Here is a 25,137-nt window from a genome sequence, read left to right on the forward strand (position 1 = left end):
ACCTCTCCTCTCAATCAGAGAAGCCCATCACCTCTCCTCTCAATCAGAGAAGCCCATCACCTCTCCTCTCTGTCAGAGAAGCTCCATCTCCTCTCCTCTCAATCAGAGAAGCCCATCACCTCCTCTCCTCTCCTCTCTGTCAGAGAAGCCCATCACCTCCTCTCCTCTTCTCTCTGTCAGAGAAGCCCATCACCTCATCTCCTCTCCTCTCTGTCAGAGAAGCCCATCACCTCCTCTCCTCTCCTCTCTGTCAGAGAAGCCCATCACCTCTCCTCTCTGTCAGAGAAGCTCCATCTCCTCTCCTCTCATCTGTCAGAGAAGCCCATCACCTCCTCTCCTCTCCTCTCTGTCAGAGAAGCCCATCACCTCCTCTCCTCTCTGTCAGAGAAGCCCATCACCTCCTCTCCTCTCCTCTCTGTCAGAGAAGCTCCATCTCCTCTCCTCTCTGTCAGAGAAGCCCATCACCTCCTCTCCTCTCCTCTCTGTCAGAGAAGCCCATCACCTCCTCTCCTCTCCTCTCTGTCAGAGAAGCCCATCACCTCCTCTCCTCTCCTCTCTGTCAGAGAAGCCCATCACCTCCTCTCCTCTCCTCTCTGTCAGAGAAGCCCATCACCTCCTTTCCTCTCCTCTCTGTCAGAGAAGCCCATCACCTCCTCTCCTCTCCTCTCCTCTCTGTCAGAGAAGCCCATCACCTCATCTCCTCTCCTCTCCTCTCTGTCAGAGAAGCCCATCACCTCCTCTCCTCTCCTCTCTGTCAGAGAAGCCCATCACTGTTTGTAAGTCATCTTCCGAAGTCCTGGGTACTGTACCTGGACGGACGTCGAATTTCGTCTTGGATCTTGAGCGATCTGGCTGTGTGTGTGTGTGTGTGTGGAGAAAGAGACAGAAGCAGATGCTTGTGGGAAAAATAAGGAAATAACCATCATTCTTGTAAACTATCGCTCTGTCCTTCAGACAAAAGCTCCATCAAGTGAACTATTTCATGTCAGTCATTCTCTTGAAGTGCTGAAAGAGTGTGTGTGTGTGTGTGTGTGTGTGTGTGTGTGTGTGTGTGTGTGTGTGTGTGTGTGTGTGTGTGTGTGTGTGTGTGTGTGTGTGTGTGTGTGTGTGTGTGTGTGTGTGTGTGTGTGTGTGTACGTGTGTGTATGTACGTGTGTGTGTGGGTTGGAAGGTGGGCTGCAAGTGCAACAGTCATTCTACCAGTATATAACAGCCTACTGTAATTAGAAGTATTGCTGGAGTGACCTATCATTTGTTGCCATAGAGATGATCTGTTACATAATGTGCACAGTTGTGAGGTCGTTCCATATGGTCATGAATACACACACACACACACACGCACACACGCACGCACACACACACACACACACACACACACACTCATTACAGCAGGGAGAGAGTGGGAGTTATGCAGCCGTCTTGCACACACCAGTTTATCTAACTACTAAACACTGCCAGCATCACACACCAGTTTATCTAACTACTAAACACTGCCAACATCACACACCAGTTTATCTAACTACTAAACACTGCCAACATCACACACCAGTTTATCTAACTACTAAACACTGCCAACATTACACACCAGTTTATCTAACTACTAAACACTGCCAACATTACACACCAGTTTATCTAACTACTAAACACTGCCAACATTACACACCAGTTTATCTAACTACTAAACACTGCCAACATTACACACCAGTTTATCTAACTACTAAACACTACCAACATTACACACCAGTTTATCTAACTACTAAACACTGCCAACATTACACACCAGTTTATCTAACTACTAAACACTGCCAACATTACACACCAGTTTATCTAACTACTAAACACTGCCAACATTACACACCAGTTTATCTAACTAATAAACACTGCCAACATTACACACCAGTTTATCTAACTACTAAACACTGCCAACATTACACACCAGTTTATCTAACTACTAAACACTGCCAACATTACACACCAGTTTATCTAACTACTAAACACTGCCAACATTACACACCAGTTTATCTAACTACTAAACACTGCCAACATTACACACCAGTTTATCTAACTACTAAACACTGCCAACATTACACACCAGTTTATCTAACTACTAAACACTGCCAACATTACACACCAGTTTATCTAACTACTAAACACTGCCAACATTACACACCAGTTTATCTAACTACTAAACACTGCCAACATTACACACCAGTTTATCTAACTACTAAACACTGCCAACATTACACACCAGTTTATCTAACTACTAAACACTGCCAACATTACACACCAGTTTATCTAACTACTAAACACTGCCAACATTACACACCAGTTTATCTAACTACTAAACACTGCCAACATTACACACCAGTTTATCTAACTACTAAACACTGCCAACATTACACACCAGTTTATCTAACTACTAAACACTGCCAACATTACACACCAGTTTATCTAACTACTAAACACTGCCAACATTACACACCAGTTTATCTAACTACTAAACACTGCCAACATTACACACCAGTTTATCTAACTACTAAACACTGCCAACATTACACACCAGTTTATCTAACTACTAAACACTGCCAACACCACACTGGGGTACTAGAGAATGGTTTCATTTGAATAAAACAGTCAATATTTTTAAACATTCACAAATCTGCTCCACAGGTGAGAAGGTAATGCTATACGATGTGTTTGTGCATCCATCTATGAAAATATTTAGGGTAAACACACACACACACACACACACACACACACACACACACACACACACACACACACACACACACACACACACACACACACACACACACACACACACACACACACACACACACACACACACACACACACACACACACACACACACGTACGGACCTGCAGACATGTATGGACCTGCGAGAAACACACAGATGCATACACAGCAGACATACACACATACAATTTGAGTAGGATGTCCCCACAGCATGCAATTACCACCACATAATCAATTAGGGGACGGCAAAGGGGGATACCTAGTCTGTTGCACGACTGAATGCATTCAACCGAAATGTGTCTTTCGCATTTTACCCAACCCCTCTGAATCAGAGAGGTGCAGGGGGCTGCCTTAATCGACATCCACGTCATCGGCGCCCGGGGAACAGTTGTTGCTTCATAACAAGAAACAATTTTTCATATCTGCTGTAATGCTCGACTCAGTTTCAGGCTGACGTGTAAACAGCTTGAATTTCATTGATCATTCCAACAATTAAAGTGAGTATGGATTACCTGCCTGAAGGAAACAGAAAAACACCCACTCCAGCTGTGTTTTGGACACACACAGAAACACACAGTTTCTGTACAGCTAACCTTGTGGACACACACAGAAACACACAGTTTCTGTACAGCTAACCTTGTGGACACACACAATTAAATCCCCATTCATAATCCTATTTTCCCTAACCCCCAACCCGTACCCTAACCCAAAAACCTAACCTTAACCCAAAACCCTAACCTTAACCCTAAACCAAAACCTAACTCCTAACACTAACCCTTAACATAATTCTAACCCTGAACTTAATTCTAACCTTAACCCTAAACCCCCTAGAAATAGCATTTAACATTGTGGGGAAGAACAAAATGTCCCCAGTTGGTACAATTTTTGTTCCTTTACTATTCTTGTGGGGACTTCTGCTTAAACACGTTCATTCACACCAAATGAAGCAAAAACACACACACAAAATAAAATTCTGAAGAGGTCATCTCTCCTCTCTGTTTCTTTCCCTCTTTCACAAACATCCACACACACACACACACACACACACACACACACACACACACACACACACACACACACACACACACACACACACACACACACACACACACACACACACACACACACACACACACACACACTTGTAAAAGAGGGACCTTGGGCTCCAGACAGCCATCTCAAGGCCTGCAGGCCACGGTTTTCGCAGTGATAAATGTGCCATGTCATAGTTTTAGTATCGTCGGGGTTACCGCTGGAGACCATGACGCATAATGAAACACTCGCTGGTGTGTGTGTGTGTGTGTGTTTCATCGCCTGGCCTACATCATTGGAGGCACACATTGACCCCCATAGGGCTCCCATTGTCCCAAATGGAAATTAACTTGGCTGAGTGTTTTGCCCAAAAGTCTAAACCAGGCCATCTCTGTACAATAGGAGAGTTGTATTCTACTGCAAGGTCTCTGTCTCTCTCTGTCCCTCTCGGTCTCTCTCTCGGTCCCTCTCTGTCTCTGTCCCTCTCTGTCTCTCTCTGTCTCTCTCTGTCCCTCTCTGTCCCTCTGTCTCTCTCTGTCCCTCTCTGTCTCTCTCTGTCCCTCTCTGTCCCTCTCTGTCTCTCTCTGTCCCTCTCTGTCTCTCTCTGTCCCTCTCTGTCTCGCTCTGTCCCTCTCTGTCTCCCTCTGTCTCTCTCTGTCCCTCTCTGTCCCTCTCTGTCCCTCTCTGTCTCCCTCTGTCTCTCTCGGTCCCTCTCTGTCTCGCTCTCGGTCCCTCTCTCTCTCTGTCCCTCTCTGTCCCTCTCTGTCTCTCTCTGTCTCTCTCTGTCCCTCTCTGTCCCTCTGTCTCTCTCTGTCCCTCTCTGTCTCTCTCTGTCAATTCAATTTCAATTTAAGGGCTTTATTGGCTTGGGAAACACATGTTGACATTGCAAGCAAGTTCATTAAGCATTACACTCACAAAAGTTCCAAAAGAATAAAGAAATGTCAAATTATGTCTATATACAGTGTTGTAATTATGTCTCTCTCTCTCTCTCTCTCTCTCTCTCTCTCACCATGTCCTTTTCTTCTCCCCTTCTGTCATCCATGAGGTGTGGGATGCTAACAGTCTAATCATGTCTGCTGATCCTCCACTAGACTGTTGTACCAGTGACTGGATCTGTGAGGCAAGGCTTAGCTGATGACTACAACACCACAGTACCAGTACTGAAGGCCTTCGTATACTGAGGAGATCCGTATTCAGTATGCTCACTAGGTCTTCCTCATTCTGCCTCTCTCTCTCTCTCTATTGCAGTACATGCTCTCTCTCTCTCCTCCACATTAACTCCAATCTTAGGAACACACCTGAAGCCATGCCATAACTACAGCGTCTCCTGGGGGTACTGCTAAAACAAACAGTGCATGGACCCTCCACCATAGAAAATAAGGGAGGGCTCTGTCCTAACTTATTTTCTTCCTATTTTTATTTTCATGTTTCTGAATAACAATGAGCAACAGTTAAATGTGCATTTTAAAATGAGGCATGGGGAGGGGCTCTACACAGGGTTTGCCAGGACAGATAGTCTATGGTGCTTTGAGTGTGGGTATTTGGGGCATAAGAGATTTGCGTGCCCACATAAAGGCCGTAGACAAGGTGAGGGTGCAAGTGCCAGTGGAGGAAATCGAGCTCAACGTGCAGGGGGCAATGAGATACAGGCAGCAGAGGCTGGAACTAGTTATGCCATGGATGTTGGTGTACATGAGGGTGGGACTAGTCAGTCTACAGGTGGTGGTGTAGATGAGGCTGGGTCTAGTCATGTTATGGATGGTGGTGTAGATGACACTGGGACAAGTCATGTTATGGATGGTGGTGTAGATGAGACTGGGACAAGTCATGTTATGGATGGTGGTGTAGATGAGGCTGGGTCTAGTCATGTTATGGATGGTGGTGTAGATGAGGCTGGGTCTAGTCATGTTATGGATGATGGTGTAGATGAGGCTGGGTCTAGTCATGTTATGGATGGTGGTGTAGATGAGGCTGGGTCTAGTCATGTTATGGATGGTGGTGTAGATGAGGCTGGGTCTAGTCATGTTATGGATGGTGGTGTAGATGAGACTGGGACTAGTCATGTTACAGATGGTGGTGTAGATGAGGCTGGGTCTAGTCATGTTATGGACGGTGGTGTAGATGAGGCTGGGACTAGTCATGTTATGGATGGTGGTGTAGATGAGGCTGGGTCTAGTCATGTTATGGATGGTGGTGTAGATGAGGCTGGGACTAGTCATGTTATGGATGGTGGTGTAGATGAGATGGGACTTGTCATGTTATGGATGGTGATGTAGATGAGGCTGGGTCTAGTCAGGTTATGCTAGTTGATGAGGAGAGTATAGTGGGGAAGGGGAAGCGACTGGGGGGACTGTGTCATGTTATGGATGGTGATGTAGATGAGGCTGGGTCTAGTCAGGTTATGCTAGTTGATGAGGAGAGTATAGTGGGGAAGGGGAAGCGACTGGGGGGGACTGTGTCATGTTATGGATGGTGATGTAGATGAGGCTGGGTCTAGTCAGGTTATGCTAGTTGATGAGGAGAGTATAGTGGGGAAGGGGAAGCGACTGGGGGGGACTGTGTCATGTTATGCTAGTTGATGAGGAGAGTATAGTGGGGAAGGGGAAGCGACTGGGGGGGACTGTGTCATGTTATGGATGGTGATGTAGATGAGGCTGGGTCTAGTCAGGTTATGCTAGTTGATGATGAGAGTATAGTGGGGAAGGGGAAGCGACTGGGGGGGACTGTGTCATGTTATGCTAGTTGATGATGAGAGTATCGTGGGGAAGGGGAAGCGACTGGGGGGGACTGTGTCATGCGGAAGAGGAAAGAGGGGGAGAAGAAAGGAGGTGGGAAGGGAGAGGCTGGTGTGTCACAGGCACTAAAGAACCGTTGCCTGGTGCTGGGGGGAAGGCCTCGACTAGAGAGAACGGGCAGGTGGTCAGGATGGGTGATGGAGATGAGGAGGAGGAAGGTGAGTCTGAGGAAGAGGACGATGAGGAGGATTTATTTTCTATGGGTCCAGAGCTGACAGGAAAATAAGGGAGAGAGGTCAAAGAATACGGGGAAAGGGGCAAGTGTACTGAGACATGAGACAAATGTTAGTGCAGGGGTGGCAGTCCCTTATGTACCGGGTCTGTCTGTAAAAAAGTTCTCCCCAAAGGAGGTGTGTAGTGGTAGACTGCTTGTAGTAAAAGCCGAAATTAACAACAGGGGTTTTGTCTTTAAATGTGTATGCCCCTAACACAGGGAGAGAGGGCACTTCTATTTGTGTGTCACAGATAGTGCCTGAGGAGATGCTGGTGGTCGTAGGGGACTGGAACTGCACAATGGATTTTTACAAAAGACAGAAATGGGGAGGATCCTCATTCAGTGTCAGTAGGAGTGTTAAGGGACATCCTTTAGCAGTTTGACCTGGTGGATGATTGCAGAACTAGACATCCTAACACAAGACAGTATACATGGGTGAAGGTCTTTGGAGCTAGGGTGAGTGCAGCCCAACACAAGACAGTATACATGGGTGAAGGTATTTGGAGCTAGGGTGAGAGCAGCCCAACACAAGACAGTATACATGGGTGAAGGTCTTTGGAGCCAGGGTGAGTGCAGCCCAACACAAGACAGTATACATGGGTGAAGGTCTTTGGAGCTAGGGTGAGTGCAGCCCAACACAAGACAGTATACATGGGTGAAGGTCTTTGGAGCTAGGGTGAGTGCGGCCCAACACAAGACAGTATACATGGGTGAAGGTATTTGGAGCTAGGGTGAGAGCAGCCCAACACCAGACAGTATACATGGGTGAAGGTCTTTGGAGCCAGCGTGAGAGCAGCCCAACACCAGACAGTATACATGGGTGAAGGTCTTTGGAGCTAGGGTGAGAGCAGACCAACACCAGACAGTATACATGGGTGAAGGTCTTTGGAGCCAGGGTGAGAGCAGCCCAACACCAGACAGTATACATGGGTGAAGGTCTTTGGAGCTAGGGTGAGTGCAGCCCAACACCAGACAGTATACATGGGTGAAGGTCTTTGGAGGTAGGGTGAGAGCAGCCCAACACCAGACAGTATACATGGGTGAAGGTGTTTGGAGCTAGGGTGAGAGCAGCCCAACACCAGACAGTATACATGGGTGCAGGTCTTTGGAGCCAGGGTGAGAGCAGCCCAACACCAGACAGTATACATGGGTGAAGGTCTTTGGAGCTAGGGTGAGTGCAGCCCAACACCAGACAGTATACATGGGTGAAGGTCTTTGGAGCCAGGGTGAGAGCAGCCCAACACCAGACAGTATACATGGGTGAAGGTCTTTGGAGCTAGGGTGAGTGCAGCCCAACACCAGACAGTATACATGGGTGAAGGTCTTTGGAGCTAGGGTGAGTGCAGCCCAACACCAGACAGTATACATGGGTGAAGGTCTTTGGAGCTAGGGTGAGAGCAGCCCAACACCAGACAGTATACATGGGTGAAGGTGTTTGGAGCTAGGGTGAGAGCAGCCCAACACCAGACAGTATACATGGGTGAAGGTGTTTGGAGCTAGGGTGAGAGCAGCCCAACACCAGACAGTATACATGGGTGAAGGTGTTTGGAGCTAGGGTGAAAGCAGCCCAACACCAGACAGTATACATGGGTGAAGGTGTTTGGAGCTAGGGTGAGTGCAGCCCAACACCAGACAGTATACATGGGTGAAGGTGTTTGGAGCCAGGGTGAGTGTAGCCCAACACCAGACAGTATACATGGGTGAAGGTGTTTGGAGCTAGGGTGAGAGCAGCCCAACACCAGACAGTATACATGGGTGAAGGTATTTGGAGCTAGGGTGAGAGCAGCCCAACACCAGACAGTATACATGGGTGAAGGTGTTTGGAGCTAGGGTGAGTGCAGCCCAACACCAGACAGTATACATGGGTGAAGGTGTTTGGAGCCAGGGTGAGTGTAGCCCAACACCAGACAGTATACATGGGTGAAGGTATTTGGAGCCAGGGTGAGAGCAGCCCAACACCAGACAGTATACATGGGTGAAGGTATTTGGAGCCAGGGTGAGTGCAGCCCAACACCAGACAGTATACATGGGTGAAGTTATTTGGAGCCAGGGTGAGAGCAGCCCAACACCAGACAGTATACATGGGTGAAGGTATTTGGAGCTAGGGTGAGTGCAGCCCAACACCAGACAGTATACATGGGTGAAGGTATTTGGAGCCAGGGTGAGAGCAGCCCAACACCAGACAGTATACATGGGTGAAGGTATTTGGAGCTAGGGTGAGTGCAGCCCAACACCAGACAGTATACATGGGTGAAGGTATTTGGAGCCAGGGTGAGAGCAGCCCAACACCAGACAGTATACATGGGTGAAGGTGTTTGGAGCTAGGGTGAGTGCAGCCCAACACCAGACAGTATACATGGGTGAAGGTGTTTGGAGCCAGGGTGAGAGCAGCCCAACACCAGACAGTATACATGGGTGAAGGTGTTTGGAGCCAGGGTGAGAGCAGCCCAACACCAGACAGTATACATGGGTGAAGGTATTTGGAGCTAGGGTGAGTGCAGCCCAACACAAGACAGTATACATGGGTGAAGGTATTTGGAGCTAGGGTGAGTGCAGCCCAACACCAGACAGTATACATGGGTGAAGGTGTTTGGAGCCAGGGTGAGAGCAGCCCAACACCAGACAGTATACATGGGTGAAGGTATTTGGAGCTAGGGTGAGAGCAGCCTGGATCTGTTTTACATGTCCAGGAATCAGAGCAATAGGCTGTTTAACGTAAAGCTCTTACAAGATGACACTTTTTGCTCAGGTTTCCAGACCTTTTGGGAAAGGTGTGGGCAGCGAAGTGAGGAGTATGAGTCTCTGAGTCAATAGTGGGATGTGGGAAAAGTCAAAATTCAGCTTTTCTGTCAACAGTATACAGCTCTCTCATCCTCAGAGGCTAGGAGAGTTTTAGGGGAACTCGAGCATCGTATTAGTGAGATAGAGGTAGAGCTGATGGGGCAAGGCAATGTAGGCCGCCAGGCTAATTTAGCTGAATGATGTTTTTTTCTAGGTTAAAGCAAAGGGAGCATTTGTAAGAGCTAGGTTCTCCATGCTCAAGGAGATGGATGCTCCAAGCTCCTACTTATTTGGTTAGGAAAGACAGAGTGGTGAAGTGCAAGGGTGGGCGGGTGACCTCTGATGGGCGGGTGACCTCTGTGGTGGGGGAGACGTGGGAGTGGACTGTGGAGTTTTATACTGAGTTGTATAGGGCAGAACTGTGTGATTCTATGTGTGCTCAGGTGTTGTTTGCAGAACTCCCTAAGCTCTCTCCGGCACTGTCGGCGGCTCTGACTCTCCTGCCCAAAAAAGGGGACTTGTGTGAACTTAAGAACTGGAGGTCTGTGGCATTGCTCTGTGCGGACTACAAGATATTTGCCAAGGTCGCTAATAGAGTGAAATCCCGTCTGGACTCAATAGTACAAAAGGACCAGGCATATTGTGTACCGGGACGCTCAATCACGGACAACTTGTTCTTAATTAGGGACATGTTGGACTTGTCGAGAGGTTCCAGTGTGAACTTTGGACTGGTCTCTTTAGACCAAGAGAAGGCTTTTGATAGAGTGGACCATGAGTATCTGTTTAATGTGATGGCTGTGTTTGGGTTTGGGGAAAGGTTTTTGACCTGTGTGAAGATGTTGTATGCTGGTGCGTCATGTATGGTTAAGGTGGGAGGGGGGCTCAGTAGGCCAGTCTGGGTGAGACGGGACATTAGAACTGGGAGGGGCTGTCACAGGCAGTGGTGGCCCGGTAGAGGTGGCTCCTGTCCCAAGTGCCATATAGAGGGAGGGTGCTGATAATCAACAACCTGGTGGCATCTTCCCTGGGACATAAACTGGCTTTCCTCAACCACCCCTGCTCGCAGACCTGCAATGCAAGCTGGTGGACTTCTTCTGGTCGGGCCATCACTGGCTAAAGGTAGCAGTGTTGTACATGGCCGTTCATGAAGGAGGACAGGGCCTGGTGGAACTGGAGAGCAGGATGGCTGCTTTCAGGCTAATGGCGGTGCAGAGACTGCTCTACCATGCTGATGTTGGCTGGAGGGAGCCAGCACATGCGCTGCTGAGGAGAGCTGGCGGATTAGGGTTGGACCGGCAGATGTTCCTCATGAAGCTGGAGAGGCTGAGTACAGCAGGTCTCTCAGATTTTTACTCTGCAATGCTGAGGGCCTGGCAGCTGCTAAGGCCCATACGAGAAGGGGGTGTGGAGCCTGGGCTGTGGGTGTGGGAGGAGCCTATCTTCAGCAACCCAGCCATCCCTTTAAGATCGGATCAGTCGGCCACCCTGCAGAGGCGACTGACGGCAGAGGGTTGGTTTACAAAGGCTGGGTGACCTGCGACTGCTGTGAGAGGAGGGGTGGAAAACCCCGGAAGTCCTGGCACAACAAACAGGAATAAAGTCTCTTCTGCTGGAGAAATTCCTGGAGGAGGTCCAGGAGGCACTGTTTGAGCCAGTAAGGGGGGTGTTTGACCGGCCAAAGGGGGAGGGGTCACCATGTTTCCGCCACTGCAGGTGACGGCAGAGACTGGAGACTGGCAAGGGGGTCTGGAGGACTTGTTAGATTTTAACACGCCGAGCCTGAGGGAGTTTGGAGTGGTGGGAGGTAAAGCCCTCTACAATTTCTGCATTAAGGTACAAAACATTAGGAGCCTAACAGAGAGTATGGTGGGTTTTAGATGGAGGGGGCTCTACAATCCCCCAGTACCAAAGAGGTCAGGGAACCTCCAGTGGAGGGTTCTTCATGGAGCCCTGGCCACTAACAGCTGGTTGGCACGGGTTGAACTGGGAGTCGGGCAGGGGAGTCATTTGTGTTATGAGTGAAACTGTGATTCGTGTGTTTTCTGTGTGCGCCAGGTTAATGCCATTAATGTCTCTATTGGAATGTCTGTGTGAGAGGTTTGGGGTGGAGTTTCGCTGTTGGGATGTTTATAATGGGGTACAAGTATTCAAATAAGGAGAAATGTGTGTTGTTGAATTTTCTGTTTGCTCAGGCAAAGTTGTCTCTTTGGCTAACAAGGAGGAACAGGGTCAAAGGTTGGGGGATAACAGACCCTTTACTATTATTTAATGGGATGGTCTCTGCGCACCTTTGGGTGGAATTTGAGTTCTATAAAATGATAAAAAGTGTGGAGATGTTTGAGGAGATATGATGTGTCAGGGGGGTTGTCTGTATAGCTGGGGAAGATGTTTTGGATACACGGTTGTAGAAGTGATGAGGTTTTGGTTATTGTGATGTGTGGTGTTGTTTTGTATCGTGTGGTAGAGTGCAAGGTGAGTATGGTACATGTATGCAGTAAAGGATATATTTAGGTGTTTTATTTTAAGGGGGGGGGAAGTGGGGAGGTTTTAATGAAATGAGAATGTTTAATTAAAGAAATACAAAAAGTCTCTCTCTCTCTCTCAATTCAATTCAATTAAAGAGCTTTATTGACATGGGAATCATATGTTAACATTGCCAAAGTAAGTGAAGTACATAATAAACAAAAGTGAAATAAACAATAAATATTAACAGTCACCACTACACTGACAAAAGTTCCAAAATAATAAAGCTGCATAGCCTGTCTTCTCTTGAGAGCCATGTCTGCCTACGGTGGCCTTTCTCAATAGCAAGGCTATGCTCACTGAGTCTGTACATAGTCAACGCTTTCCTTAAGTTTGGGTCAGTCACAGTGGTCAGGTATTCTGCCACTGTGTACTCTCTGTTTAGAACCAAATAGCATTCTAGTTTGCTCAGTTTTTTTGTTAATTCTTTCCAATGTATATTATTTTTGTCTTCCTGAGATTTACTGTCAGGGCCCAGGTCTGACAGAATCTGTGCAGAAGATCTAGGTGCTACTGTAGGCCCTCCTTGGTTGGGAACAGTAGCACCAGATCATCAGCTAACAGTATACATTTGACTTTAGATTCTAGTAGGGTTAGGCCGGGTGCTGTAGACTGTTCTCGTGCCCTTGCCAATTTGTTGATATGTATGTTAAAGAGAGTGGGGCTTAAGCTGCATCCCTGTCTCGCCCCCGGTCCCTGTGGAAAGAAATTGTTTTTTTTGTTGCCAATTTTAATCGCACACTTGTTGTTTCTGTAAATGGATTTTATAATGTTGTATGTTTTCCCCCAACATGACTCTTCATCTTTTCTAGAATCAACAAAGCATTAGAAGACTTTGTTTTGTTTTGTTTATTTGTCAATTAGGGTGTACAGGGTAAATACGTGGTCTGTCATATGGTAATTTGGTAAAAAGCCAATTTGACATTTGCTCACTACATTGTTTTCGCAGAGGAAAAGTACGAGTCTGCTGTTAATGACAATGCAGAGGATTTCCCCAAGGTTGCGGTTGACGCATATCCCACGTTAGTTATTGGGGTCAAATTTGTCTCCACTTTTGTGAATTGGGGTTATCAGTCCTTGGATCCAAATATTTGGGAAGATGGATGATGTCAAAGAGTTTAAGTATAGCCAATTGGAATTTGTGGTCTGTATATTTTATTATTTCATTTAGGATACCACCACATGCCTTTTTGGGTTGGAGGGTTTGTATTTTGTCCTGTAGTTCATTCAATGTAATTGCAGAATCCAGTGGGATCTGGTCGTCTTTAATAGTTGATTCTAAGATTTGTATTTGATCATGTATTTGCTGTTTGTTATTTGTTATAGAGCCAAAAATATTGGAGAAGTGGTTTACCCATACATCTCCATTTTGGATAGATATCATTTCGTGTTGTTGTTTGTTTAGAGTTTTCCAATTTTCCCAGAAGTGATTCGAATCTATGGATTCTTCAATTACATAGAGCTGATTTCTGATGCGCTGTTTTTTATTTTTCCGTAGTGTATTTCTGTATTGTTATAGTGATTCACCATAGTGAAGGCGTAGACTCAGGTTTTCTGGGTCTCTAAGTTTTCGGTTGAATAGGTTTCTCATTTTATTTCTTAGGTTTTTGAATTCTTCATTGAACCATTTGTCATTGTTGTTAATTTTCTTAGGTTGTCTGCTTTAAATGTTTAGATTTGATTGGGAAGCTGAGAGGTCAAGTTTACACCTTCACTATTACAGTGGAACCTTTTGTCCAGGAAATTGTCGAGAAGGGATTGAATTTGTTGCCTAATTGTTTTTTGGTTGATTTTGACACTTTTTCCATCTATAGTATTTCTTAATATTACTCAGTTCCTTTGGCTTTGATGCCTCATGATTGAGTATTGCTCTGTTGAAGTAGTGTGATTTGGCTGTGATCTGATAAGGGTGTCAGTGGGCTGACTGTGAAGGCTCTAAGAGACTCTGGGTTGAGGTCAGTGATAAAGTAGTCCACAGTACTACTGCCAAGAGATGACCTATAGGTGTACCTACCATAGGAGTCCCATCAAAGCCTACCATTGACTATGTACATACCCAGCGTGCGACAGAGCTGCAGGAGTTGTGATCTGTTTTTGTTGGTTATGTTGTCATAGTTGTGCCTAGGGAGGCATATGTGGGAGGGAATGCTGTCACCTCCAGGCAGGTGTTTGTCCCCCTATTGTCACGTTCTGACCTTTATTTCCTTTGTTTTGTCATTATTTAGTATGGTCAGGGCGTGAGTTGGGGTGGGCAGTCTATGTTTGTTTTTCTATGATTAGGGTATTTCTATGTTTCGGCCTAGTATGGTTCTCAATCAGAGGCAGGTGTGATTAGTTGTCTCTGATTGAGAATCATACTTAGGTAGCCTGGGTTGCACTGTTTGTTTGTGGGTCAGCACAGGTCTCATTTGTAGCTTCACGGTCGTATTTGGTTTATTGTTTTTTTGTTACTCTTTTGTATAGTGTTCAGTGTTCTCTTTATTAAAATTCACTATGAACACATACCACGCCGCATATTGGTCCTCTGATCCTTCTCGCCTCTCCTCTTCGGAAGAAGAGGAGGAAATCCCCGACACCTATGTGCTGAAGGTGTCAGGTTCTTGTCCACTTCTGGCATTTAGGTCACCAGAGACTAGTACATGTCCCTGAGCCTGGAAATTGTTGATCTCTCCCTCCAGGATGGAGAAGCTGTCATCGTTAAAGTATGGGGATTATATTGGGGGGATATATGTAGCACCCATGAGGACATGTTTCTCTGAAATAATTTTCAGATGTAAAATGTTCCTTTTTTGACGAATTTAAAAGAGTGGGTTAGGTCTGCTCTACACAACATTAGCATACCCATTGAGTCTTTTCCCTGTTTCACACCTGGTAGTTTGGTGGATGGGACTACCAGCTCTCTGTAACCTAGGGGGCAACCAGTGGGTCCGTCTCCTCTATACCATGTTTCTTGTAGGATGACAATGTCTGTATTTACAATTTCTTTGAAGTCCGGGTTCCTGCTCTTTAGGCCAAAGGCAGATGACCTCAGGCCTTGTATATTCCAGGATGAGATAGTAGAAGCTTTGTGTTCCATAGTGTCTAGTGTTATTTTTGTGTGGTTTAGGCCTGGACCATCACAGTAGATGTGAGCAGAGCATGTTGAGCATCTGATACATACCTCTTAGGGCACAGGACGGGGCTTGGGTGGTTGTAATAGTGGGGGTTGTGCCTGTAGCTCTGCTCACGGCCTGGGCATATGTCCTGCTGTCATGTTGAGGTCCTTGCCGTAGGGGCGGGGGCATGTGGTGGGCAGAAGAGGCATAGGTCTGATATGGGGGAGACTATATAGGGTGTGGCCAGGGTTTGCTTGGGGTGGTCTTATCTGGTTGGGGTGATTCTGTGGTCTGCGTGTAGGTTCTCTTGGTGCAGGTAATTCGGGAGGGTGTCTTGCAGGTTTGGGAGGGTGTCTTGCTGGTCTGGGTGGGGTGTCCGTTCCTCTGTTGCTCCTGTGTGAGGTGCTGGGTCTACAGTTGAGGGTGACGTCCTTCAGGGTCCTGGCAAAAGTTAGGATTGCTGCCTTGTAGAGGTGGACCTGGTTGTAAAGGCTGTTCAAGTCCAGAGTGGAGTGGTGGGCCAGGTAGACATTAGGTTTTGAGGTACAGTCTTGTGAAATGCTTGCATTCACCCACTGTATGGTGGCAGGGTAAAAGTATTATCGTGGTAGCAGGGTGGAGATAACCACTTGTGCATTGGTAAAGTGGAAGAAGCTTTTTCCATCACTACCTTGAGTGCTGTTGCCACCCTTTCCTGCTGGGCCCTCAGGTCATTTGTGCCCGTGTGAATTATTATGTGGCTGGGGGACACTAGTTTGTCCTCTGACAACAGCTCCAGGGCATGCCTAGTGTTTGGGCACCAGAGTTGAGCCACTTTGTGTTTGGCAAAAAGCTTATCCTCTTGAATGCATTTGCCATTTGAGTCAATGAGGAGCACAATCTCTGGCTTTTGTGTGTCCTCAGTGGATGTGGGGGGGTTGTTAGGAGGGCTATTGGGGGAGCAGGAACTCAAGTCCTTCTGTTCACCTGAGTTAGAATTCCTCACAATCAAATGTTGACCGCATTATCTACCAAGGGAATTCTCTTCGATTATAATCACAGCTGTATATATTCCGCCCCAAGCAGACACATCGATGGCCCTGAACGAACTTTATTTGACTCTTTGCAAACTGGAAACCACATATCCTGAGGTTGCATTCATTGTAGCTGGGGATTTTAACAAGGCTTATCTGAAAACAAGACTCCCTAAATTGTATCAGCATATCGATTGCGTAACCAGGGCTGGTAAAACCTTGGATCATTGCTATCTTCCGCGACGCATATAAGGCCCTCCCCCGCCCTCCTTTTGGAAAAGCTGACCACGACTCATTTTGTTGCTCCCTGCCTACAGACAGAAACTAAGACAAGAAGCTCCCGCGCTCAGGTCTGTTCAACGCTGGTCCGACCAATCTGATTCCACGCTACAAGACTGCTTCAGTCACGTGGACTGGGATATGTTCCGCATTGCTTCCAACAACAACATTGACGAATACGCTGATTCGGTGAGCGAGTTCATTAGAAAGTGCATTGATGATGTCATTCCCATAGCAACAATTAAAACATTCCCAAACCAGAAACCGTGGATTGATGGCAGCATTAGCGTGAAACTGAAAGTGCGAACCACTGCTTTTGACCAGGGAAAGGTGAATGGAAACATGACCGAATACAAATAGTGGAGCTATTCCCTCCGCAAGGCAATCAAACAAGCTAAGCGTCAGTATAGAGACAAAGTAGAATCTCAATTCAACGGCTCAGACACAAGAGGTATGTGGCAGGGTCTACAGTCAATCACGGATTACAAAAAGAAAACCAGCTCCGACACAAACCAGGATGTCTTGCTCCCAAGCAGACTAAATAACTTTTTTGCCCGCTTTGAGGACAATACAGTGCCACTGACACTGCCCGCAACCAAAACCTGCGGACTCTCCTTCACTGCAGCCAACGTGAGTAAAACATTTAAACATGTTAACCCTCGCAAGGCTGCAGGCCCAGACGGCATCCCCAGACGCGTCCTCAGAGCATGCGCAGACCAGCTGGCTGGTGTGTTTACAGACATATTCAATCAATCCTTATCCCAGTCTGCTGTTCCCACATGCTTCAAGAGGGCCACCATTGTTCCTGGTCCCAAGAAAGCTAAGGTAACTGAGCTAAACGACTACCGCCCCGCCCTGTAGCACTCACTTCCGTCATCATGAAGTGCTTTGAGAGACTAGTCAAGGAACATATCACCTCCCTCCACCCTACCTGACACCCTAGACTCACTCCAATTTGCTTACCGCCCAAATAGGTCCACAGACGATGCAACCACACTGCACACTGCCCTAACCCATCTGGACAAGAGGAATACCTATGTGAGAATGCTGTTCATCGACTACAGCTCAGCATTTAACACCATAGTACCCTCCAAACTCGTCATCAAGCTCGAGACCCTGGGTCTCGACACCGCCCTGTGAAACTGGGTACGGGACTTCCTGATGGGCCGCCCCCAGTTGGTGAGGGTAGGTAACAACATCTTCACCCCGCTGATCCTCAACACTGGGGCCCCACAAGGGTGCATTCTGAGCCCTCTCCTGTTCTCCCTGTTCACCCACGACTGCGTGGCCATGCACGCCAATCATCAAGTTTGCGGACGACACTACAGTGGTAGGATTTATTACCAACAACGACGAGACGGCCTACAGGGAGGAGGTGAGGGCCCTCGGAGTGTGGTGTCAGGAAAATAACCTCACACTCAACCTCAACAAAACAAAGGAGATGATTGTGGACTTCAGGAAACAGCAGAGGGAGCACCCCCCTATCCACATCGATCGGGACAGTAGTGGAGAGGGTAGTAAGTTTTATGTTCCTCGGCGTACACATCACGGACAAACTGAATTGGTCCACCCACACCGACAGTGTTATGAAGAAGGAGTAGCAGCGCCTCTTCAACCTCAGGAGGCTGAAGAAATTCGGCTTGTCACCAAAAGCACTGACAAACTTCTACAGATGCACAGTCGAGAGCATCCTGTCGGGCTGTATCACCGCCTGGTACGGCAACTGCTCCACCCACAACCGTAAGGCCCTCCAGAGGGTAGTGAGGTCTGCACAACGCATCACCGGGGGCAAACTACCTGCCCTCCAGGACACCTACACCACCCGATGTCACAGGAAGGCCATAAAGATCATCAAGGACAACAACCACGCGAGCCACTGCCTGTTCACCCCGCTATCATCCAGAAGGCGAGGTCAGTACAGGTGCATCAAAGCAGGGACCGAGAGACTGAAAAACAGCTTCTATCTCAAGGCCATCAGACTGTTAACAGCCACCACTAACATTGAGTGGCTGCTGCCAACACACTGACTCAACTCCAGCCACTTTAATAATGGGAATTGATGGAAATTGATGTAAAATATATCACTAGCCACTTTAAACAATGCTACTTAATATAATGTTTACATAACCTACATTACTCATCTCATATGTATATGTATATACTGTACTCTATATCATCCACTTCATCTTTATGTAATAAATGTATCACTAGCCACTTTAAACTATGCCCCTTTGTTTACATACCCTACATTACTCATCTCATATGTATATACTGTACTCGATACCATCTACTGTATCTTGCCTATGCCGTTCTGTACCATCACTCATTCATATATCTTTATGTACATATTCTTTATCCCTTTACACCTGTGTGTATAATGTAGTAGTTTTGGAATTGTTAGGTTAGATTACTCGTTGCTTATTACTGCATGTCGGAACTAGAAGCACAATTTCGCTACACTCGCATTAACATCTGCTAAACATGTGTATGTGACAAATACATTTGATTTGATTTGATTGTTGGGCTCAAGAGTTTTCACACATCTGACCTCACACTTCAGTGCTAATAGAAGGTGCCGCCGGGTCTGTTCTGTCCTAGCTGTTTGGTAGCTCAGTATATTTATTTACTTGGCTTTATAAAACAAAACACTTTTTGGCTCAGAAGTAGGTTCAGACTGTTGGACGGTATTTCCAGGTTCCTCTGTGTTTTTTCTGCAGCTTTTGGGTTGTTAGAAGTGTTTTCTTGATAGTCCTTGGTAGTAACAATCTATTCAGGTAATTCTGTCCAAAATCAAGGTTTTAGGTATGGAATTTTGATTTGGATTGAAGGCTTTAATGTTGAGGTTAGTAGCCCTCTCTCTCTCTCTCTCCAGCTCTTAGAGAAAGAGTAGTGTCTTAAAGTCTTGTTCCATAACATATTATTCAGGCTCCCTCTCTCTCTCTCTCTCTCTCTCTCTCTCCAGCTCTTAGAGAAAGAGTAGTGTCTTAAAGTCTTGTTCCATAACATATTATTCAGGCTCCCTCTCTCTCTCTCTCTCTCTCTCTCTCCAGCTCTTAGAGAAAGAGTAGTGTCTTAAAGTCTTGTTCCATAACATATTATTCAGGCTCCCTCTCTCTCTCTCTCTCTCTCTCTCTCCAGCTCTTAGAGAAAGAGTAGTGTCTTAAAGTCTTGTTCCATAACATATTATTCAGGCTCCCTCTCTCTCTCTCTCTCTCTCTCTCTCTCTCTCTCCAGCTCTTAGAGAAAGAGTAGTGTCTTAAAGTCTTGTTCCATAACATATTATTCAGGCTCCCTCTCTCTCTCTCTCTCTCTCTCTCTCTAGCTCTTAGAGAAAGAGTAGTGTCTTAAAGTCTTGTTCCATAACATATTATTCAGGCTCCCTCTCTCTCTCTCTCTCTCTCTCTCTCTCTCTCCAGCTCTTAGAGAAAGAGTAGTGTCTTAAAGTCTTGTTCCATAACATATTATTCAGGCTCCCTCTCTCTCTCTCTCTCTCTCTCTCTCTCTCTAGCTCTTAGAGAAAGAGTAGTGTCTTAAAGTCTTGTTCCATAACATATTATTCAGGCTCCCTCTCTCTCTCTCTCTCTCTCTCTCTCTCTCTCTCTCTCTCTCTCTCTCCAGCTCTTAGAGAAAGAGTAGTGTCTTAAAGTCTTGTTCCATAACATATTATTCAGGCTCCCTCTCTCTCTCTCTCTCTCTCTCTCTCTCTCTCTCTCTCTCTCTCTCTCTCTCTCTCTCTCTCTCTCTCTCTCTCTCTCTCTCTCTAGCTCTTAGAGAAAGAGTAGTGTCTTAAAGTCTTGTTCCATAACATATTATTCAGGCTCCCTCTTTCTCTATGTATTGTGATGATCAATAGAATAAAATGAAGATTCCACTATGTGATTCCACTGTGTGGAGATTCTTTATCACATGAACCTACCAGAGGAGATAGAGGGTGGTAACCTAGTGGAACCAGTGGTTGTGGTGAAGTCATTAATGAAGTTACACAAGTGTTGTTGAGAGTGAGGAAGAAATTCAGCCATCTGCCTCCATCCCTGCTCCCATCTATCCTCATAGCAACCTTCCCATCTAACCATCCCCCCTCACACACACACATCATAGTGTCTGGTCTTACCCTGGTCGATTGGCTTGGCAGGACCCCAGCTTTTGAAGTAGTCATCCTGAGAGAAAAGCACAGGGGACAAAGGGTTTACTATACACACACACACACATTGACAACTTGACAGAAACAGATAAGAAAACATCTAAGGTCACGCAGTCCGTAACAAATCCATATAAGTATGTTAATCCAGCTTAGGCTACAGATTTTGACATTCCAAACACTGGTCATCCTCAGTGCAGAAACAAACTCTATGTGGCCTCGATTCCCGACCCATCGTCCCAGACAGACAGTGCATGTGAGTTTAGAGAAACAGGTTCAAAGAGCGGGAGATTGATCTGCTCTCATGATTATCTCTCTGTCACAGGCGACAGATCAGTCGGATTGAGATGCAAATATCACGGGGAATTAGTCCCAGATTAAACTCTTTACAACCAGACCTCCCCTTTAAAACCAACAGCCTATTCCCCCCACGTCTTTGCTAATTATATCTGTACAAGCACAAATGTTAGAAGTTTAATACTCATTAGATGAGAGCTTTTTTGCTCGGAGCACATTTTTTTTTCTTCTCTCTGATTGGTATTTTTTGCTGTTGACAAAGTGATATGTAATTGCTTTAAAATGGCTACATAATGAACAAACAACATGTTGGTGGTATGAGCTATTGGTCTGAGTTGAATTAGTGCATAAGTGTTTTACATGGTATCATTAGGAGGTAGGTAAACAGATGCGGCATTGAGAGAGAGAGAGAGAGAGAGAGAGAGAGGTAGAGATAGAGGTAGGGAGAGAAAGCAAGAGAGAGCGAGAGATACAGAATGAGAGAGCCTGAGATACAGAGGGAGAGAGAGAGAGCGAGAGAAAAAAAGAGAGGGAGAGAGAGAGAGAGAGGAGGGGGGACAGAGAGAGAGAGACAGAGAGAGAGACAGAGAGAGAGACAGAGAGACAGACAGAGAGAGAGAGAGGAGGGGGGACAGAGAGAGAGAGACAGAGAGGCAGACAGAGAGAGAGAGACAGAGAGGCAGACAGAGAGAGAGACAGAGAGAGAGAGACAGAGAGAGAGAGAGAGAGGAGGGGGGACAGAGAGCTTTGTTAACACATGTTTCCCATGCCAATAAAGCCCTTGAATTGAATTGAATTGAGAGACAGTGAGAGACAGAGAGAGATTGGAGGGGGGACAGAGAAGAGACAGAGAGACAGAAAGAGAGAGAGACAGAGAGAGAGACAGAGAGAGAGAGACAGAGAGAGAGAGAGACAGATAGAGAGAGAGACAGAGAGAGACAGAGAGACAGAGAGACAGAGAGAGAGACAAAGAGAGAGAGACAGAGAGAGAGACAGAGAGAGAGAGGAGGGGGGACTTAGAGAGAGAGACAGAGAGAGAGACAGAGAGAGAGAGACAGAGAGAGAGACAGAGAGAGAGGAGAATAGAGAGAGAGAGAGGAGGGGGGACAGAGAGAGAGAGACAGAGAGAGAGGAGGATAGAGAGAGAGAGAGGAGGGGACACAGAGAGAGAGAGAGAGACAGAGCGAGAGGAGGATAGAGAGAGAGGAGGGGGACAGAGAGAGAGAGACAGAGAGACACAGAGAGAGACAGAGAGAGAGAGGAGAGGGGACAGAGAGAGACAGAGAGAGACAGAGAGAGAGACAGAGAGAGAGGAGGATAGAGAGAGAGAGGAGGGGGGCAGAGAGAGAGAGACAGAGAGAGACAGAGAGACAGAGAGAGAGAGGAGGGGGGACAGAGAGAGACAGAGAGAGAGACAGAGAGAGAGGAGGGGGGACAGAGAGAGAGAGACAGAGAGAGAGGAGGATAGAGAGAGAGAGAGGAGGGGGACAGAGAGAGAGAGACAGAGAGAGAGACAGAGAGAGAGAGACAGAGAGAGAGGAGGATAGAGTGAGAGAGGAGGGGGGACAGAGAGAGAGAGACAGAGAGGATGATAGAGAGAGAGAGAGGAGGGGGGAGGAATTAGTAGTTAGTAGTAGTAGTAGTTAGAGGAATAAAGGTAAGGACTAGCAGATAGACAGACACTCTTTCCAGCATGGCCAGCTCTAGCCTTTTGAAGGCCCTAAGCAAGATTTGGTGGGGCCCCCACCTCCCCCATCATGGGGCAAAACATTTTAATGCCCCCCCTCTTGACAGCAGAGAGAAGTTTTAAAGCTAATTTCCTGCTATTCTACACATTTTGCCATGAGTTATGCCATGTTAATATGATATCTCAGTGAGAATGGTTAACAAAATCAATGGGGCCCCCTGAAGGTTAGGGCCCTGGGCATGTGCCCTATGTGCCCGGTCAGTATTCGGCCATGATTACTGTCGATAGCTGTCTAGACTAACTACCAATCAAAAAATTGTTAGCTGACATGGCTAATTGAGTGACTTTCAGTGGTTGACATGACAAGAGAAAAACTGATGAATGATGCACAAATAAATGTCTGAATTGCACCTGATGTATTCTACTATTCACCCTCTCAATAGTAAGTTAAGACCCCGACTGAGTTCTGAGTTCCCCCACACACACACATCTTTTTTAAAGAAGAGGTTGGGGTTGGGAGGTTGGGGCCCCCCTAGCAGCAGGGTGCCCTAAGCAACTGCTTATGTTGCTTATGCCTAGAGCCAGCTCTGCATACCAGGCTCTGTTGAACTAGATTATGACTGTTCATAAGGACCTGCTCAATCAAGACAATCAGTCAATGCATTTACAGGACTTGCCCTCTACCACTGACCTGCCATATACTCTCTTAAATGACTTACCCTGTTCTACATTGGTTTTGGCACTGGTTTTTGCTTTTCAGTTATCAATCATTCCTCAGTGCCATTTGGGTCTACTGTGTATAACGTTCTCTTACAGATGTCGAGTTTACAGCCCCCTGGGTGGCTATCTCACCATTTCACACCAGCCCAAAGCTCGCCTGGCATTAGCCGATACAGAAATACAGCCAATGAAAATGCAGGAGTTCAATCCAATCAACCTCACACCACCTTCACTTCCTGTCAGAACACGGTTGTCCGGGCGATGGGGTGATGGATCGACACATCTTGGAAGGTAGGAGGGGAGCGAGGAACGAGCTCCAAATCAATCCAAATCAACACACCTGATGTTTCCAAAGAGAGGGACCGAGACCATATGAAGCAGGGAAACAGAGATGTTTTAGAGAAGTTCTGTACAGTAGAGTACATTATTAATCTGTTATATCTAATTTTCCTACTGCTTCTTATGAGATACATTCAGCAACAACAATGTTACTATCAGTAAGTCTTTGAGAGAGTAGTTAGGATGTGTCCTCAGATCTAAGCTCTAGACCAGTGGTCACCAACCGGTCGATCGCGAAGCCTTGCGTTCCTATTTTTAAAATTAATTTTGTGCTTTTGGCAGTAGGTGCACTTGATTCAACAGCCCTAGTGCCGGGAAGGCAAAGTGTTCCCATTTTGAACTATTTCCAGTGTCTGAAGGTAAAACTCTGTCTACCCAGCAGGCCCAAAGAGCAAATCAAGTGCACTGGAAGTGTACCCTGGAAGTGTACCCTGGAAGTGTACATCAGTGTACCCCTTTCTCAGCGGAAGGAAGGAGGGCGGCGGGACAGTGAGACGGGTGAGAGGCAGCCTAACCGCTGCTCCCTCCCCTCAGACTGAGCAGGTCATCAGTCCAGTAAAAACAGAAGCACATTATTATGCTCACTTGGCTGTGCCTCACAAGTAATACAACACATTATTATGCTCACTTGTCTGTGCCTCACAAGTAATACAACACATTATTATGCTCACTTGGCTGTGCCTCACAAGTAATACAACACATTATTATGCTCACTTGGCTGTGCCTCACAAGTAATACAACACATTATTATGCTCACTTGGCTGTGCCTCACAAGTAATACAACACATTATTATGCTCACTTGGCTGTGCCTCACAAGTAATACAACACATTATTATGCTCACTTGGCTGTGCCTCACAAGTAATACAACACATTATTATGCTCACTTGGCTGTGCCTCACAAGTAATACAACAAATTATTATGCTCACTTGGCTGTGCCTCACAAGTAATACAACACATTATTATGCTCACTTGGCTGTGCCTCACAAGTAATACAACACATTATTATGCTCACTTGGCTGTGCCTCACAAGTAATACAACAAATGATCTATTACCAGCGTGATCATATACCCACATTTGCCAATAGCAAGCATAGCCAATATGCAATGATGACGTATTGGGCCTATGGTCTAATGCACCAACCTCATTGCTACAGAACTGTTTTTAATTGGTTAACGTTGCATAGGCTTAAGCATTTTTTTTCTTCTCAGTTTTGTCTCAGCACTGCAACCGCCCAACGGGATCGGGAGGCAAATGTCGAGTCACGCGTCCTCCGAAACATGACCCGCGCATCTTAACACCTGCCTGCTTAACTAGCCGCACCAGTGTGTCGGAGGAAACACCATTCAACTGATGACTGAGGTCAGCCTGCAGGCGCCCGGCCTGCCACAAGGAGTCACTAGAGCGGGATGAGCCAAGTAAAGCCCCCCCAGCTAGACCATCCCCAAACCCAAACCCAGAC

General features: G+C 46.5%; 1 protein-coding gene across 2 annotated transcripts in view; it reads right to left on the bottom strand.

Annotated features, from left to right (window-relative positions):
- The window catches only part of spock1 (SPARC (osteonectin), cwcv and kazal like domains proteoglycan 1), a 354,130-nt gene that overhangs the window by 154,419 nt on the left and 174,574 nt on the right, over window positions 1-25,137 (bottom strand). For both annotated transcript variants that reach the window (XM_031790018.1, XM_031790017.1), the window contains one exon: window positions 20,605-20,650. In XM_031790018.1, coding sequence (XP_031645878.1) covers window positions 20,605-20,650 — 46 coding nt within the window. The remainder of the gene's footprint in view (window positions 1-20,604; window positions 20,651-25,137) is intronic.

The sequence above is a fragment of the Oncorhynchus kisutch genome, linkage group LG15 (assembly GCF_002021735.2).
Source record: "Oncorhynchus kisutch isolate 150728-3 linkage group LG15, Okis_V2, whole genome shotgun sequence".
Taxonomy (NCBI): Eukaryota; Metazoa; Chordata; class Actinopteri; order Salmoniformes; family Salmonidae; genus Oncorhynchus; species Oncorhynchus kisutch.